This window comes from Manis javanica, chromosome 15 (assembly GCF_040802235.1).
Source record: "Manis javanica isolate MJ-LG chromosome 15, MJ_LKY, whole genome shotgun sequence".
NCBI lineage: Eukaryota > Metazoa > Chordata > Mammalia > Pholidota > Manidae > Manis > Manis javanica.
In genome coordinates, this window is record NC_133170.1 from 29,849,628 (window position 1) to 29,866,893 (window position 17,266).

The following is a 17,266-nucleotide window of genomic DNA, read 5'->3' on the forward strand; positions in this document are numbered from 1 at the left end:
CGGACTGGATAGCACGACAGCCAAGGTGCTGTTAGGCAAAGGTGCCTTGAGAGAGGTGGGGAAAGGAGATGGCTTTGCATACGTGGACAGAGGGAGCCATAAGATGTGGGAAATGCAGATCTAAGATCAAGGCCAGGAATGGAGATTTGAGTCATTCGCATAATCATCATTGTCATCAAATAGTCACCACTTATTGTGTAACTCCAGTGTGCCAGGTGCTGTACAGAATAGTTTAATTCTTTTAACAAAGCTACAGTGTCAGCAGGATTAGCCTCATTTAACAGAGAAAACTCAGAGTCAGAGATGTTAAGAAACTTCTCCAAGGTCAACCAGCAGGGAAGAGGCAGATCTGGGACTGGGTATTTCCCCTGTGGCTTGTTTGTCAACCATCAAAACAGAGTGAAGTCATGAGAGTGGATGAGGTTTTCAGACAATAGGTAAGAAAATCCTAGCAGGTGGAACTAAGGCTCTGCCTGAGATAGCCCCTCTTAATTGGCTATTAATTATCGGCTACCAGGGGCTGCTCTAATGGCTTCCCACATAGAAGTCATGGTAGATGTCCAGAAGTGCATAGGAAAATAATCAGACTGTGTCAGGAGAAGGGAAGATGGTTCACATGTGATTTAGAACTAGCATGCTTAGGGATTGTGGTTGGAATGTAGGATTAAAGCACTGCATGAAAACAGGAAAACCAAGACATACTAGGTCCTAAAAGTTTTGAGATGATAAAAATACCAAGAGCTGCAGAAAAGAGGGAGGTAAGGAAGGTTGAGGATGGCCACCAGATCTAGTGATTGAGGGTCACTGGTGACCTACCTGGGGTCTATGGCAGAAGACAGGTGGGAGCGGGAGGCAGACCGGGAGCAGTCGGCTGGATTGGGCTGGGTCAGCTGTAGGCATGTGCCCATGGGGTGAGGCAGAGGGCGCAGACAAGTCCTCCAAGAGGCTTGGCAGGAAATAGAGATTGGGCTAGTGCCCCAGAGCTGGGGGGCCAAGCAGAGTTATGTTTTAGTGTGGAGAGATCTGGAAGGGCCTGTAGACAGGTGGGAGGCAGTCAGTGCCGGGGTGGAGACTGGAAATGTTAGGTCAGAGAGAGACTGGAGGGAGACGAGAACATACAGAGGAAGCGAGAGAGGGTGGATGGTCAGGTCTGGGCGAGGGAGGTCATGGGTCGATCAGGAAGGCTTTAAGAGTCACAAAGATAACTTTGGAATTAATTATTTAATGTGTTTAATAAAATTCTTTGAAGGCCTACTGTGTGCTGGACACTGTCCAAGCACTGGGGATAAAGCAGTGAACATGGTGGGCAAGGTCTCTGCCCTAGGGGGCTTACGGTCTAGTGGAGGACTTGATGGAGCCGATGCGGGAACTTAAATCTGGCTTCCTCTCTGCTTGGGTGGAGCACAGACACGGGCTGGTAGAGAAAGTCTCCTAGGGCTCTCTCATCAGGCGTCTGCCTCCAAGCAGGGTGACACTATGCCAGGGACAGACCCCCTTCTGGAAGCATTTCAGGCAATGAGATTTCATAGCTTCCCTCTTAGCCAACAGCATCTCGTAACCTGAAAAGTGAACTCTTGGGGTTATGATTTCCCTAGAAGTGTGAATAGGGCAGGTAGGAAAGAAATAAGAATTCCTGTCTGGTGCCAGTATCTCATGATGCTCAAGGAGGGGTAAACAGAGCCAGGAAACAAGAAAGAGCAGTTGGGTGATCAGTTGCCCTCACTCTCCACACTTCCCCTTGGAGGACTTTCCAGTGTGAGTCAAGGCCAATCTCCGTTCCAGGCCTCAGGGAGCCTACTGGAGTTCCCCCAGCTGAACTACAATGCTCTCTCCCATCTGACATGATTTCTGCAAAGGCAGAAACAGAATGCCCCCGAGATACCAGTGTTTCCTGGAGATCCTTGATACATGATGTCATACCTAGATAATGACCCCACAGGCAACCATCCAATTGGCATGCTACCAATTCTAAGACAGCCTACAAGATTCCTGTCCCCTGGTATACATATTCCGTGTAATCCCCTCCCCTCAACATGGGTTGGCCTAGAGGACACGATGGGATCTCACTCCTCTGATTAGGTCACCAATCAAATGACCTAGAGTTAATCAAAAGGAAGATCATCTGTGCGGAGGTGTGTGTCTGTGGGGGGAGGGGAGGGCTGTCCTAATGAGGCAAACCCCTTTAAAAGAAGGTGATGCGTCAGAGACTTGCTCTCCTGTCGGCCTGGCGGGGTCAGAGTACCATGTTGTGAAAAGGGCCATGTGGCAGAGAACAGCCGGCAACTGGTAGTAACTGAGGGTCTAGGTTTTCAATCTCAAGGAACTGAATTCTACCAACAGCAATGAACATGAAGGAGGACCCCGAGCCTTACATGAGGTTGCACCCAGCTGACACCTTGATTTCAGCCTGGTGAGATCCGAGCAGAGAACCAGGCGAGCTGTGCTCAGACTACTGCCCTACAGAACTATGAGTAAAACAAATTGGTGTTGTTTTAAGCTGCCACATTTGTGGTAATTTTTTATGCGGCCGTAGATAACTAATACATCTGGTATGATTTGTAAGAGCACCCACCTGGAAGGCCCCTACAATTTGAGGATCATGAGGACTGGGAGAGCTTCCTGCCTTCTGCTCAGGGCCTTGTACCTTGTGAAATGCAAATGCCTCCAAGAGGGGTCTTTTAGGAAGACTCATGGGCCAACTGAACATTAATATGAATAAGCTTTCCAGCTATCTTCCCAGAGAAGGGCTGGACTGAGGGAGAGGAAGCACAATGGAGAGAGATACCAGCTGTGGGGATGGGAAGGGCACTGAAGGGCGAGACAGGAATTGCTGAAAACAAGACTGAGGATGACCCGGTTTACCTGGGATTGTCCCTGGGGACTGGATTGGATCTGTGAGGTTTCTTGGGCTGGGAGTGTGCCTCTGCTGGTTCAGCAGTGGGGCCCCCACTGGGGGAACAGAGGCGGCTACTGGGGCTTGGAGAAGCGGCACTCCAGCTGCAGCCCTTGGTGGGTCCAGTGCAGAGGAAGCAGGTTGAAACACTACTGAGGGATGAAATCTGGCCTTCCTATCTGTACTGCCCCTCCTCCAATGACCCTGGGAACATGGGAGGGAGGATGCTGTTCTTGCCTCAAGTTGTTAATCTCAGCCCACCTACCCCAATTCCTAGTTCCAGTGTGACACGTATGTGTAAGTGGGCATGTGGCCTTGAACAAGATGTCATTCAGGGCCTAGGAGTCCTTTCTCAATTCTCGAACTTTCCAAAGGACGCATCACAGTCCACAATGCTACTAATATGACTATCTCTTTAACATAGGCCTTATCTCTTATTTAAATGCTATTGGCCATTCACATCTCAGGGGGAACATCCTTCTAGTTCTTCCCTGAGAGATTTTGCTAAAGGGGAAAAAGTGAGGGCATAGCAGCCTGAGGGGGAGAGAAGACCATCGAAGGGGACAGAACTGGCAGGAGGTGACATAAGGGCCTGGAGACAAACTGGCCCCTTGTCAGAAGCTTTCCTGGGCACAGCCCTGCTGTGATGAGGTGGCACACCCCCACTAGCCAGCCCTGCCAGGCCCTGCCCTGGAAGTACAGCTCCCACCGTTGAGAACAGAGGTGATTCAAATTGTGGAGCATGGTGGCGGGAAAACTCCCACTCTTGAAAACATTCATCCGTCCTCCCATCATCCATCTGTCTTTTTACTGAATTTGTATTTATTGAGCATCTACCATGTGCCAGCCCTTGAGCTGTTAGTGGGGACACAGAGATGATCAAACCTAGGTCCTAACCCTTATGATGCTTCCAGGGACACAAACCACCCCAGTGCAGTGACACAAGTGTGGAGAAAGCAAGCCCATGCACAGCAGTAGCAGCAATGTCTTTTAAGCATTTGTTTCATTTTTATTATTTTAAGTGTACACACAAGGAGAAGGAACAGTGTAATAAACTGCCATATAATCATCACCCGGCTCCAGTGATTTTTAGTAATATTGTTTCATCTAGCCCTTCCACTTTTCTGGAAGGAGTATTTTAATACAAATTCAAGAGAGCATGCACTTCATCCATAAATACTTCTGTATGCATCTGTGATGTGAACATCACCACCCCAGCAGCAATATCTAACTACCATAAACAATACCTCTGTCCCCTGCCACCAGTCCCCAGAATCCAGTCGCATACCTGCACCACTAGGAGTCTTGGCAAGGATCTGCTATCTCTGGCAGGAATTTCCAGGGCCCCAGGTGTGCATTCCTGGGCCCCGCCAAAGGGTAGTAGCCAGGTAACTGCACTGATGGATAGCCACCAGGCCTAGCTTTTGGAAGGGCTGCCCTTCTGTAACTGCTCTCTTTGTCCCCCTGTCCTTGCTGCAGATTGAAATGCTAGAACACAAGTACGGTGGCCACCTCGTGTCCCGGCGCGCCGCTTGCACCATCCAAACCGCCTTCCGCCAGTACCAGCTCAGCAAGAACTTCGAGAAGATCCGCAACTCGTTGCTGGAGAGCCGCCTGCCGCGCCGCATCTCCCTGCGCAAGGTGCGGGTACCCATGGCTGAGAGCCTAGCAGCCGAGAAGGCGCTCATGGAAGGCTACGGCCTCATGGGGCTGCCGCTGGTGCGCTCGCCCTCCCTGCCGCCCACCTTCACTGGCACGCTCACCGAGCTGGAGGACTCCTTCACCGAGCAGGTGCAATCGCTGGCCAAGTCCATCGATGACGCCCTCAGCACGTGGAGCCTCAAGACCATGTGCTCCCTGCAGGAGAGTGGTGCTTACCAGATCCACCAGGCCCTGCATGCGGGCACGGGGGCCCCGGGCCTGGAAGCCGAGCTGCGGGAGCCTGAGAGTGCCCGCCCGCGGGCTGGGGAAGAGGCCGCCGAGGGTGCCGGCCTGCCCCAGGGCCACAGCAGCACCCTCATGATGGCTTTCCGGGACGTCACTGTGCAGATTGCCAACCAGAACATCTCTGTCTCCTCCTCCACAGCTCTGTCGGTGGCCAACCGCCTGGGCACACAGACTGTCCAGGCAGCGGCCAAGTCTGCTGTGGACAAAGGCGAGCAGAGCGGGGTCCGGGGTCAAGAGGCCCCGGTGGCCCCGGACGCGGGTCAGGGGGATGCGCCTGCCCAGAGCACGTGCGCCGAGGCCGGAGCCGGCAGAGCCCTGCAAGCCACCACGCCTGGGGGTGCAGACCCAGTGGTGGAGGAGGCCGGGGCTACTACAGAAACAGAGGAGGTGGAGGGGGCAGGGCAGGCGGGGAAAGGGGCCGAAGCGGAGGCCAGCGACAACTTGGAGCAGCTGAGCAGCAGCAGCATGTTCACCAAGTCGGCCTCGGAAGAACCAGCCGCGACCTCCAAGGAGGCCCTGCAGGCCATGATCCTGAGCCTGCCCCGCTACCACTGCGAGAACCCTGCCAGCTGCAAGTCGCCCACACTCTCCACAGACACCCTGCGCAAAAGGCTCTACCGCATCGGCCTGAACCTGTTCAACATGTAAGTGAGCACAGTTCTGGAGCCCAGGGAGTCCTGGGGAGATGCCGGGAGGCAGGGAAGAGGGGTAACCTGTATTACAGGTGAGCAGGGTGCCAGGTAACTTACCACATCATCCCAGTGCCCAACTAGGAGGCATTTGTGCAGTCCCTCCCTACTCCTTGAGATTCTGCACAGGAATGCACAGTTTATTTTTAATTGTTATGAATTGATCTTAAGCGTTAGGAACAAAACACCACATCAAGCCTATGCTTCACTACTACTACTGATTAAGATGAAGCTAGGGTTTGAAAAGTGAGGGAATTTACAAGAAAATGCAGTATCAAGTAAATAAGCCTACAGGTAGTATGAGGACTGAGCAGAGACCATTTCGGTAAGATATGAAGTGAGGGGACCAGCGTTAGCTCATGGGGTTGATGACAGGACAGAACAATGAGGAAAGGTAGAGAAGGGCCTGGGTAAGGGAGAGAGGAGAGAACTTGCATGGGGAATGTAGGAAGAGAGCAGGAGAGGGACTGAGATGAAGGGGGAAAGACACAGGGAAAAGAGTGGGAAGCAAGCGGAGGTGGAGTGGCAAGAGAATAGGGGAATGGAAATAAAAAAATGAATGGCTGCCATAGCTCAGAGCCCACAGCCAGAGCCGCCAACCGGACCTCACCTTACAGCCAGTGGCAAGCAGAGGTAACACACACCGCTTGCACGGAGGTCTCAAGGGCAGGAGCCACTCATCTCCACCCTCCACTCACTCCTTCCTTCTTAGCCCTGAGCCAGGAAACAACACCCTCCTGCCCACTTGTACCTTCATTTATTTTTTTTTTATTTTTAAATTTTTTATTAAGGTATTATTGATATACACTCTTATGAAGGTTTCACATGAAAAAACAATGTGGTTACTATATTTACCCATGTTATCAAGTCCCCATCCATACCCCAATGCAGTCACTGTCCATCAGTGCAGCAAGTTGCCAGAGATCCACTATGTGCCTTCTCTGTGCTACACTGTTCTCCCCGTGATCCCCCACAGCATGTGTGCCAATCATAATATCCCTCAATCCCCTTCTCCCTCAATCCCCTTCTCCCTCCCTTCCCACCCACCCTCCCTCACCCCTCCCCTTTGGTAACCACTAGTCCCTTCGTGGAGTCTGTGAGTCTGCTGCTATTTTGTTCCTCAGTTTTGCTTTGTTGTTATATTCCACAAATGAGGGAAATCATTTGGCACTTGTCTTTCTCCGCCTGGCTTATTTCACTGAGCATAATGTCCTCCAGCTCCATCCATGTTGTTGCAAATGTACCTTCATTTATTTACTTGACTGTTACTTATTGAGTGCCAGACCACAAAGGTAAAAGATATGTCCCCTGGTCTCAAGAAGGTCATATGCTAGGGAGAATAGCTACTGTTCAGAGCTCACCTTACATGAAATATCTGCAGACTTCCTAACAGTATCTGGAGATAGCATTATGCCATTTACAGAAAAGGAAATGGGTAAGCTACACACTGAAACAGCTAGTAAGCGGCAGACAGGTGAAGCCAGATCTGTCTGGCTCCAAATCCACTGCTCTTTCTTCATCAGGCTGCCACCCTGGTGAGCACAGCCCCTACCCTCTTCCAAAGTATCACTGCTACCTGCACACGAATGCTCACACATACTCAGATCCTTCAGGAGAGGGGTTCTCAAACTCTCCAGAGTGAAGAACCAGTTTGGGTTTTTACCCAGTATGTGTGGACTGATATTTTGTACAATACAATAAAAATGACTCTTTAGAAAAACAATCTCATGATTGGTTGTCCTGAAAATGTCAAAGTGCTATAAAAGGTTCTAAATGCTTCCCCTCTATTTCTGTACTTACCTTCTGGACCAGTAAGATGCAGTTCAGGGAGCAGAATGGATTTTCAGACCATACTGTGAGCACCTTTGCCTTAAGACACAGCACCCACACCCACCCATCGAGCCTGAGAGAGTAAATGCTGAGCAGGATTCACGTGTCCACCAAGAACAGAGAACAGGGTGTGGTGGGAGAGCTCACCTCTATTTCCCCTCCCTCGTGAATCCAGGGTGTGTAATTCCAAGGCACCTACCTTGTTTACACAACAGGATACAGTCAGGGAGGAAGGGCCTTCTTGGCAGACCTTGGAGACCTCAGGCTAAGACCCAGTGGGAAGGAGGAGGGTAGACAGATGGGACGCCTCTCCACCTGCTCTGGAGTTCACTCTGCTTGGCCAGACCACTCCTTGGCCCTTCCTGCCCCACACTATCTTCTCTTCTGTGTGGGGAGGTTCCAAACAGTGGGGGTTTGGGGAGAGGTGCTTCCGATGGGGAACCCTCAGGCGTGGAAGGGATCTTGCATTTCCAGGGAATTCTTCCTAGGGCACTTTCGTGGACTGGAAGGATGGGGCTCACTGTAACCCTTCTCCCTGCTCGCAGAAACCCAGACAAGGGTATCCAGTTCCTGATCTCGCGAGGCTTCATCCCTGATACCCCCATCGGAGTGGCCCACTTCCTTTTGCAGCGGAAGGGCCTCAGCCGGCAGATGATCGGAGAGTTCTTGGGCAACAGCAAGAAGCAGTTCAACCGCGACGTGCTGGAGTGAGTGCCCCTCCCTCAGGCCTTGCGCCCGGCCCCTGGCCCCCGGCCCTGCCACCAGCCCACGACCCCCGGGGTGCTGGACGTAGCAGGTAACAAGGAAGGGCTCAGGGCAGGAAGCACTATCTCGGAAAGCTGGGCCATTTCCCAGAAATCCCTGCTCCAGCTCCAGCAGCTTCTTGATTGGCCCTAGGGCCCAAGTCTTTAGCCAATCATAGTCTGTTTCCCCACTTCAAAGTCATTCAGGATTGAGCACTCTGCGCAGAGCACCCCTGGAGGCCCTGGGGTTCTGGAAAGGTCAAAGGAGACAAAAAGTCCTCCTTGCTACCCTCTGGGACAGAGATGGATCCTGGAAAGGAGGCGGGCTGAGCCAGCGCTGGGGCCATCTCCACCTAGGGAACAGGCCCCTCAGCCCAGCTCTGGTGGCTGCCCCCTGCCCAACCCTCAAGCCCCTCCTCTGCCAGCGCGTGCTTGTTCCCTTCACAGGCTCATTTCTGTATAGGCGGGGGCAAACAAAAGGCCGAAAAAAGAAGGAGTTAGACTGAGGGTATTAGAGCAAGAAAATGCAATGATTCCATGAAGACAAAGTGACCTCCAAGATCACAACAATCAGAGAAAATTGTTTTGAAGTTCAAGAGATGAGGGGAGGGCGCTGCCTTTGCTAGTGCTCAGCTCTGTCGGTTTGGGGGTGCAGACCAGCGAGAGTCAATACTTGCTCCCCCTCTAGAGCTGTAGGGCAGGGGTGGTGTTCCTCGGGGCTGAGGAGCAGGGATTTGGAGCCACCCCTCCCCTGGCAGAGAAGGCGAGGCCCCTAAAAGCCTGCTTCAGGCCCCTGCCGCTCCCCATGCGCCTTCTCTCTTTCACTAGGCCCCCTGAGCTCACTTCCTTCTTGAAGGTTCACCATCCTGTACGGAGGCAACCCACTTCTCTCCCCACTTTCTCTTTGGGTACAGTCAGCAGCAGTGTTTCCCCTGGGGTCCTGCGGGAGCAGCAAGGGCCTGCTAGAGAGGGGCAGGTGGCTCCTGCTCAAGAGTTTGGAAGCATGAGAGTCACAAGGCCTGACCAGCAAGATTGTCAGTGTCCTGGGTGGGACTGGAGAGCTGGCTTCTATTTATGGAGCAGTCATGGTGCTGTGTCTTTCGATCTCCATACCTGTAGAGTGGAGGGGTTGGATTGCCAGGGGCAGACCGGTGCCCTCTAGAATCCCTGTGACAGTCGTACTTTCACTGTTAGGGTAGTTGCCTAACTGAGCATAGAAGAGGAGGGACTTGGACTATTTGAGGGACCCTGAAATCCCCCCAATGGCCTCCAGTTGCCCCCAGTTCCTGCCTCTGACTCCGGGTGGCCTTGGGGAATCAGCTGTCCCTCCAGGAACTGGTGGTAAAGATGGTCCAAGGAAACTGATGAATGTGCAGGGTTTCCCTTTCATCCCCCCCCCACCCGTCCCGCACCCCCACCCCCATCTCCCCCCCCCTCCTTCTGGCTCCTCTCCTTTTGCACACCCTGGCTGTGCGGGTGCCCTGAGGCAATGCCCTCAGGACAGGATAGAGAAGAAAGATCAAGTTCTTTCTGTTTCCTGCCTTGCCCTGTTTTCCCCCCACCTGGGTGTCTCTCTGGCCTCTGCCTTAGGAAGGAGGCTGTACCCTATCACTTCACTCTGCCCCTCCCCATTGGGGGACCCTGCTTTGTTGCTCTGCAGGGGTGACTGTGTCACTCAGAGGTCCTAACTGGCAGTTTTTTGTTTTCTGCCTTCTCAAGTCCCCACGTGGCCTGGCCCTGGGATTCTAACCTGCCAGGCCCCCACTGGCCTGGAGTGCTGGGGACGCATGGCTTTCCTCCAGCCCAGGCTGTGCTGAGCAGCACAATGAAAGCTAATTGCCATCCTCCCCAGGAGACTGCGTGTGTGGGCAGGAGACTCCAACCAGACCAGCGCTTCTGCCTGTGCTGGGAAGGGAGCTGGGCAGAGTACTGGAAGCCGCTGAGGGGGGATCAGGCTTGGGATAGGAGGTCGTGTGGGGGGGTAGGTCACTTCTGCAGGCCTCAGTTTGCTCACCTGTAAAGCGAGAGGGCTGGGCTGTGCCATCTCAGAGGTCCCTCTGAATCCTGTGGAAGGGTCATCTTTCCCATTCTTTAGTGCATGTGTAGCGCCCTGGCATCACACAGAACCATTTGCCCTAAACCTCGAGGTCATGCTTTGTCATCCTGCCAGAGCTTCCCCGGGCAGCCCTCAGGATCCAGGGCAGTGGTGGGGTGCCAGGGACCAGGGGAGAACAAGGTGATCCATCACCATTCATTCAGCAAACACTGAGTGCCTACTGTGTGTTGGGATGGGGCTGAACTGGACATCCTGTGTGTGTATGTGGGATGGGGGTGGAATAGACATGACTCATGGCCCCAGGGAACTTGCAGAGCCTGGTGTCAATGGCAGAGATGAGAAGAGTATGGTGAGGGAGGCGAGGTGCCAAGAAGCCAACAGCAGGCTTTCTGGGTTTGCGGAGGGTCAAGCTGAGCCCAGTTCTGCCTCAGTGAACGTCTGGACCCCTCATGCTGTATTCTGCAGCCGTACAGGCCCTGGGCTCTGGGGCCCTGGCACCCTTGACCTCCGCACAGCTCCACAGAAAGGAGCCCCCTCCCCCAAATCAGTGGTTTGCTGACTGCCTGGGTTATCTCCTGCCAAGTGCCAGGAGAAGATGGAGTATCAAGAAGAGGCAGGCACTTGCCAGGGAGTCAGAGGCGTGGCGCTTTGGTGTTTCTCAGCTCCAGCCAGCTACCCTGGAGCCATTCAGATCTGCTGCCTCTTCCTTACTCCCACCAGGGAAAACACAATAACAGTCACCCAGTGCCATTTTGCCCAGGCCTGGGAGACTTCACTGGGATTCTACACAGCTTCCCTGCCCCCCTCCTGGTGACATTCAGCATGTCGCATCCGTTCTGTACAAAGCTGTTTGCCAAATAAAAGGACATAATTCACCCATCCCCTTGGAGACTGAGACAGCTCAAGCCACATCCCTCTCCAAGATGCAGCAAGACAGGAAGGGGAGAGGCTGAAAGCCTCTGGGCAGAGGGGCAGGACCCCCGACCTGGGCCGCTGGGGGAAAGGAAGGGAAGGGGCCCTAGCAGAACCTGCCTCAGCTGCCGGCCTGTGTCAGAGAGTCATAGATGCAATGACATTTGCCTCCAGAATCCAGCCTTCCATGCTCCTAGAAGATGACCTCTCCACCCCTTTGTATCCTGTTTCCATAGAAGACACATCCCAAGAAGAAATGTATTCAGCCAGGCTTTACCAAATAATAACAGAAGGCATTCTGAGCTCACAGGGCCATGTCCATTCCAGTGTTTGCCTGGGAAGGGCTGTTGTTTTTTAAGGAGAAACCAGTCTCAGTTTTCTCATTTGTCAAATGGGGATAATATGAATAAATCTGTCAAATGCATACAAAGTGCTTAACTCACACCTGATGCTTAGTGAGTTCTTTTAAAATGTTAGCTATTTCTATTATTGCCTTTCCCACTTGAAAGCACAAGGCATTAAGGCCCCGCACCCCACCGCCAACACAGGGGAGCCTCAGACACCTCAGGTCTGGTTTGGGATCAAGTGTGCTCCCCAGACAACAAGAACTTGCCGCGGAATGAAGGGGAGCCCATTCAGGGACCATCCTGTACCCTGCAAAGTCCTCTCCAGGGCTAAGGAGAGAAGGGTAGTGGTGGCCTGCTGGCAGGAGCCACACAGTAACCAGCTTAGCATCCTTTGGAGCTGGAAGCTTCTCCCTCTCAGGCCTCAGGTGGCTGGTAAATTTGGCTCTGCTTTATTTCCCTTCTGAAATGTCTGCTTCAGCAAGTTTGAAGGCCCACGGATGGGGGATCACTGCTGGCTGTGAGCAGTTGCTGTCCTGGCCCCGTGATCGCTTCCGATGTGAATCACGCACACAGGGAGAGCATGGGTGTCCTCACGTGTGCAGAAGTGCATGAAGGGCAGCTTTGGGGTTGAGTTCCTAGCTGCTCCTTCTCTTACTCCGTCTACTCCATTCTTTGTTAGGTATTAGAGTTTGACATTTTAGCAAGATTTCATTATTTCATTTCCATGGAAATATATTGGGCAGAGTGTAACAGATTTGTTTTTCTTAGGGGACATTCCAAAATGAAGACAGATTGTTTGTCATACTCAACAGGCTGGAAGGCTCCAGTCTTTCATGGCTAGGAAGAAATTATTGGAGAACGTCCTGCCCATCGTGTGTGTAGAACCTCTAGATGGTTTTCTTAATCCTGAGGAATTACATGAGGAAGGGGAGGGCAGGCTGGGGCCTAGGCTGGCCTTCTAGGTCTGGAGGTATGTGGAAGGAGGCCTGGGGCACTTTGGAGCTGTTTCCATCACTTTGAGAACTTGAGACTCCCCACCCAAAAGAATAGAAGGAAGGGGTGTCTTCTGTAAGTGGTGTCACACACACACACACTGGTAGATGAGAGATTTTTCCTTGTAGTAAAGAGCATGATGGTTAAGACCCACTTATTCCTGTATGTGGAGATTCTTAGACTTCAAGTGTGGGAACAACAAGCGTAGAGTTTAAACTCCTTTGGCTTGGTCATGTTGGCATAAATTGAGCTTTTACACAAAAATGAAAACACCTAAATCCCTTCCTGATTACTCAGGCCCTGGCTCCAGAGGGCTCTCTCTCAATCCCTGTGTGGTAGTCAGGTGTGGCTGCAACTGGCCACTCTTTAAAGTGGAACTTTGAGGGGTTTCCTGGGAAGTACACACTCCTGGGTCTTTAGGAGGGCCAGCTGTGAGTGAGCAGACTGCCAAAGATAATGGTGACAGCTCACATATATCAAGCATTTACTGGGCATTCACAGGCACTGTTCCAAGACCCATACGTGCAAAAGCTCATTCCATCTTTGCGGCAGCTCTGTGAGGCGAGTGCTATTAATCTGCTCCTGATGGAGGAATTGAGGAACAGAGAGGTTAGGTAGCTTGCCCCGGGTCACAGAGCCAATCAACAGCTGAGATCTGAAGCCAGGCAGAATGGTTCCATCATCCGAGCTGTTAACCCTACAGCTTTGCACTTCATCCCAAGAAAAGCATGGTCTGAATGCCTTTAGTCCTTGTCAGCCAGCTATGACCTGTGGCTCTGGAAGATCCCTTGCATGTTCAGCTCATCCAGCCTTCTCATTTGACCCAGGCAGGAACTGAGGTTCAGAGAGAAGAAATGACTATTCCCCTGGCCAGTAGCAGAGAAGTTGAACAGAATCAGATCCTGTCCCATCCCTTGACTCACCTTTATTTGCTATGCTCTGACTAATTTGAAAAGAAAGCAGAGCTGAGAAACTGATTCATGAATCTCAAGAAGTCTGAGCTAGGTTCTGTTTCCCCTCTCTGGTAGATGTATATTTTAAAGAGTCAATGGATGAATGTCCAATGGTATAATTTCAAGCAGAGTTAATTAGTGATGAGGCAAAGGATTTTAGTCTATGCTAGAGGGAACTTCAAATCCACTTACTCACCTGGGATGTCAACTCAGACTCGGTCTCCAGATACGTAACAAAACCTGCCATTTATTAATCTCTATTACATACCAGGAACTTTACATACATTGTCTCTTTTAAAACTCATAGTCACCATGCCCATCAGGTGTTACAGGTGTTAGCTGCATCCTGCAGACAGGGAAAGGGAGGCACAGCTAAGGGACTTGAATGGAGTAGCTAAATAGTGGAAACGAGATTTAGACCCAAGAAGTCTGGCTGCTGCCCATTTCACCCAGTTATTGCCACAGAGCAGCGGTTCTCAAACTGTGGTCCCCAGAAGAGCAGCATCACTGGGGAACCTGATATTGTTGGTGATACCAGTCCTCTGGCTGCACCCCAAATCAGAACTCTGGGGGCAGCAGTCTCCATGTTAATAAGTCTGCTAGGTAATTCTGATGCTCACGTTTGAGAACCACTGGTGGATAGTGGTGCTGTGAAAGGAAGATCACCTCCAGCATCCATGTTGCCGCCTAATCTGGGTAGCTTGGTTCTTCTGGTTCCGGAGTCTTCACGATGTGACTGCAGCCATCTCTTTGGAGGCTCCCAAAGATGAGATTTTCTTTGCCCCCATGTCGTCACCAGGAACACTGGCAGGGCCTCCTGCGTCATCTTCCTGCTGCTCTATTTTCTTAGCCACACTGCACTTTTCCAAAAAGCCTTGACCTTTGTTGGGCATGTTATGAGTTCTGACTAACAAAAATAGCTCTCTGGCGGATGGGGATATTTTTAATTGAATTGTATGAGCCAAGAACTGCAGAAATAAAACCAGGGTTCCTACATCCCGTGGCAGTGGGCGGTTTCCTTTCATCCTAATCCTGAAATCTGGGCTCAGTCTCCCTGGATCACCAGCTGCGTGCATACAGCACATGCACCTCTTCCCTGGCCTCTGCCTGCATCTCACCTTCCAAATATCTGCTGTCTCTTCTGGCCAATTAAGCATCCCTGCTGCTATCATTACCTATCTTCAGCTCCCAACCAGTTCCTTTGTCTGCCAGACACTGTCTTGCTATTGGAGGGAAAAAAAATTGAGATGACGAAATGCATCTTGATCGCAGTCATGTGCAACGCTTCATTTCCCTGCCTCGCAAGCTGATTCCATGCACAGATCGGTGTGAGCAAGTAATTTTATGCAAGACTGTACCTGTTCATACAGATACAGGGAACAGCTGTGCTGACGCTTCCCCAGCTCTTCCGAGGTCCTTGCCCCTGCCCCTGCAGAAACCCGCAGGGGATGGCAGCCTGAGCAGAAGCTGTACCACCCTGATTCCTCACCACCGGTGACACTTCCCCAGGCAGGGCCAGACATGCTTTGCTGGAAGCAGTCTGACCAGCACCAGTTTGGCCTAGTCCTTGTCACCCGTCCACTTGCATCTGCAGCTGAAAGAGGAGGGAAGCATTTGCACCGCACACTGCCTCGCTGCCTCTAGTCTGGAATCCATGTGGTCATTGCCCTGGTCTCAGGGTCAGCTCCAGAGGATCTTGGCAAAGCAGGCTGAGAATCCTAGGCCACCAGCCAGAGCTTCCGAAGGCGGCAGCCACTAAGCCTCTTCCCCAGCTGCCCTCGCGCTCAGGGTCTTATTCATCCACATAGTTTGTCACTCACTCATTCATCCTCAGAACACTTAAATTCATATATACGCCAGGGGTACAGAGAGGAAAAGAGCCCCTGCCTCAGGGAGCTTGTAGCCTCGTGGACAGGCAGGAAGGTAAATGTCACATCACAGGACGCAACTTCAGTGGTAGGCAGAAAGCATGTCCAGGGGATGGTGGAGGTTGAGAAAGACATCTGCAGACTGATAGCTAGACAGAGACCTGCAAAATCATGGAGGCTTTGGAGGAGACTTCAGGGGGGACAGCTGGTATGTGTAGGGGCAGGAGAGGCTGGGAAGCTAAGCGGGCCTGCCTTGCTTTGCCAAGGAACCTGGGTTTCATACTGGGGATGTGGGAAGCCCTTGAAAAAATACAAGCAGAAGAGTAAATGACAGGACCAATGATTGTTCTGGAAGATGGTTTGGAGGCACACAGGCTGGTTAGGAGGCTACCACAGTCAGAGTAGTGGTGAGAAATGATGAAGCCTTAACCTCAGCAGTGGCCGTGGGGAGGGGAGAAACAGGTGGGCCAAATGCATGGAGAGGCAGCAGGGCCTGGTGACTGCTGTGGCAGGGGAACAGAGGTGGCGAGTCACAGTGGGCAGCCCCTGAGCGTCTGAGAGGTCAGGATACTGAGTCTTTGCAGAAAAATATGTTTGTGCTTCAAGCCCACGAGAGGGATTTGTGCAGATTATACCAAATAAACTCATACCTTTTCAGTTTGGGCAGGGAGGACGATAGATGCAGGGTTTGGGGACATTTCATTTGAAGAATTCCTCAAACCAGACATTGTCAAATATTTACTGAGAACACATTAAAATATTAAATATTGAGTAAAACATAAAATATGTGCAACCTGACTTCCCTACAAGAGATGCGAGCACAACCTACGGTCTTGTGAACATGCCCAGTGACTGACATTCAGAGCTGAGGACCCAGATGAATTCAACAGCTACAACTCAGAAGCATGTTGGTAAACTTCCAGTCAAATGCGTCAATGTCTGCACAAGCCCTCCATGCCCAGCAGCCCCATGACTTAGGGTGGGCTTTTATAAACAATCTAGGTCAACCAAAAAGAATACTAACTAGTTAGTGACTAATAATAGAGTGAATTTGTCACAAGAGACAAATACTTAAGAGTTGGTGGTGTGCAGTCAACTTTCAGAGCCATTGGAATGGGCAAAGCCACCAGGAAGGGTGTTAGGAAGGAGGAGGGGGCCCGGGGGACGGGTGGAGGAGGAGGAGGTGGAGGAGACCTGGGATGGAGGAGGGGCACCTTCAGAGAGCAAAGGGTGCGAAGGGAGCAAGACGGAGCTATGTTCCCAGAAGGGAGTGGTGAGCCATGGTGGTGGCCAAGCGGCTGGTGCGATGAGGAGTCAGGTTAGAGCCACTGGACTTGGCAACGTGGCGACCAGTGTGGCCTTGACGGGAGATGTTTTGAGGGAAGGTTGGGGTAGGTGCTTGGCAGAGCAGGTTCAAAAGTGAATGGGATTGAGGAAGTGGAAACAGCAGGGCAGGGACACTTCTAGAAGTCTGGCTCCAAAGAGGAGTAAAGAAAGGCAGTAGAGGCTAGAAGGCAAAGAAGCATCAAGGCAGGGTTTCAGTTTGTAGAACAGAAAAGATCTGATTTGGGTGCAAATGAGAATAACTTAGTAGATGCTAAATTGGTATCTTATGAGGAACATCACCAACATGATGTGTCCAGAATTGCAGTCTCCTTCGCTCACCCAGCACAGATGCCCACCCTGTCACGGGCTCATCCTAGGAGCAGGCCACCAGGCCCCTGGGTGCTTAGGCTGGAGCTCTGGGGCTCATGGTTGACTTTCCATTCCTCACTCCCATGTTCCCCCTGGCACCCAGTCCCACCAGTCCTTCCTAGGGTGGGTGGGTCTCAGAGCACCCACACAGTCCATTTCCACCTTAGCCCAAGTGCCATCATCCTTCACTCAGAGCTCTGCAGTGGCATGCTGACCGGGCCCCCGCTTTGTTCTTGTTCCCTGCCCCTCTTTTTCCATTCATTCCCCTCCAGCAGCCAAAGAAATATTCTTGAAACAGACTGGATCATATCCCTCCTCTGGTTGTGCCTTTTGGCTGTTC

At 51.9% G+C, this 17,266-nt stretch overlaps 1 protein-coding gene and 1 long non-coding RNA gene across 6 annotated transcripts in view; one reads left to right on the forward strand and one right to left on the reverse strand.

Annotated features, from left to right (window-relative positions):
• IQSEC3 (IQ motif and Sec7 domain ArfGEF 3) overlaps positions 1 to 17,266 on the forward strand; it is a 106,743-nt gene that overhangs the window by 65,296 nt on the left and 24,181 nt on the right. For all 5 annotated transcript variants that reach the window (XR_005056840.2, XR_005056841.1, XM_037001588.2 and 2 more), the window contains 2 exons: positions 4,373 to 5,484; positions 7,905 to 8,066. Coding sequence is in view for 3 of the 5 variants with exons in the window: in XM_037001588.2 (XP_036857483.1) it covers positions 4,373 to 5,484; positions 7,905 to 8,066 (1,274 nt within the window). In the remaining 2 variants the exon portion in view is untranslated. The remainder of the gene's footprint in view (positions 1 to 4,372; positions 5,485 to 7,904; positions 8,067 to 17,266) is intronic.
• On the reverse strand, positions 3,878 to 7,489 carry LOC140846430 (uncharacterized). The gene is made up of 3 exons (XR_012125514.1): positions 7,330 to 7,489; positions 4,657 to 4,750; positions 3,878 to 4,525 (listed from the first exon to the last, which is right to left on the reverse strand). It is a non-coding gene; the product is annotated as an uncharacterized lncRNA (long non-coding RNA).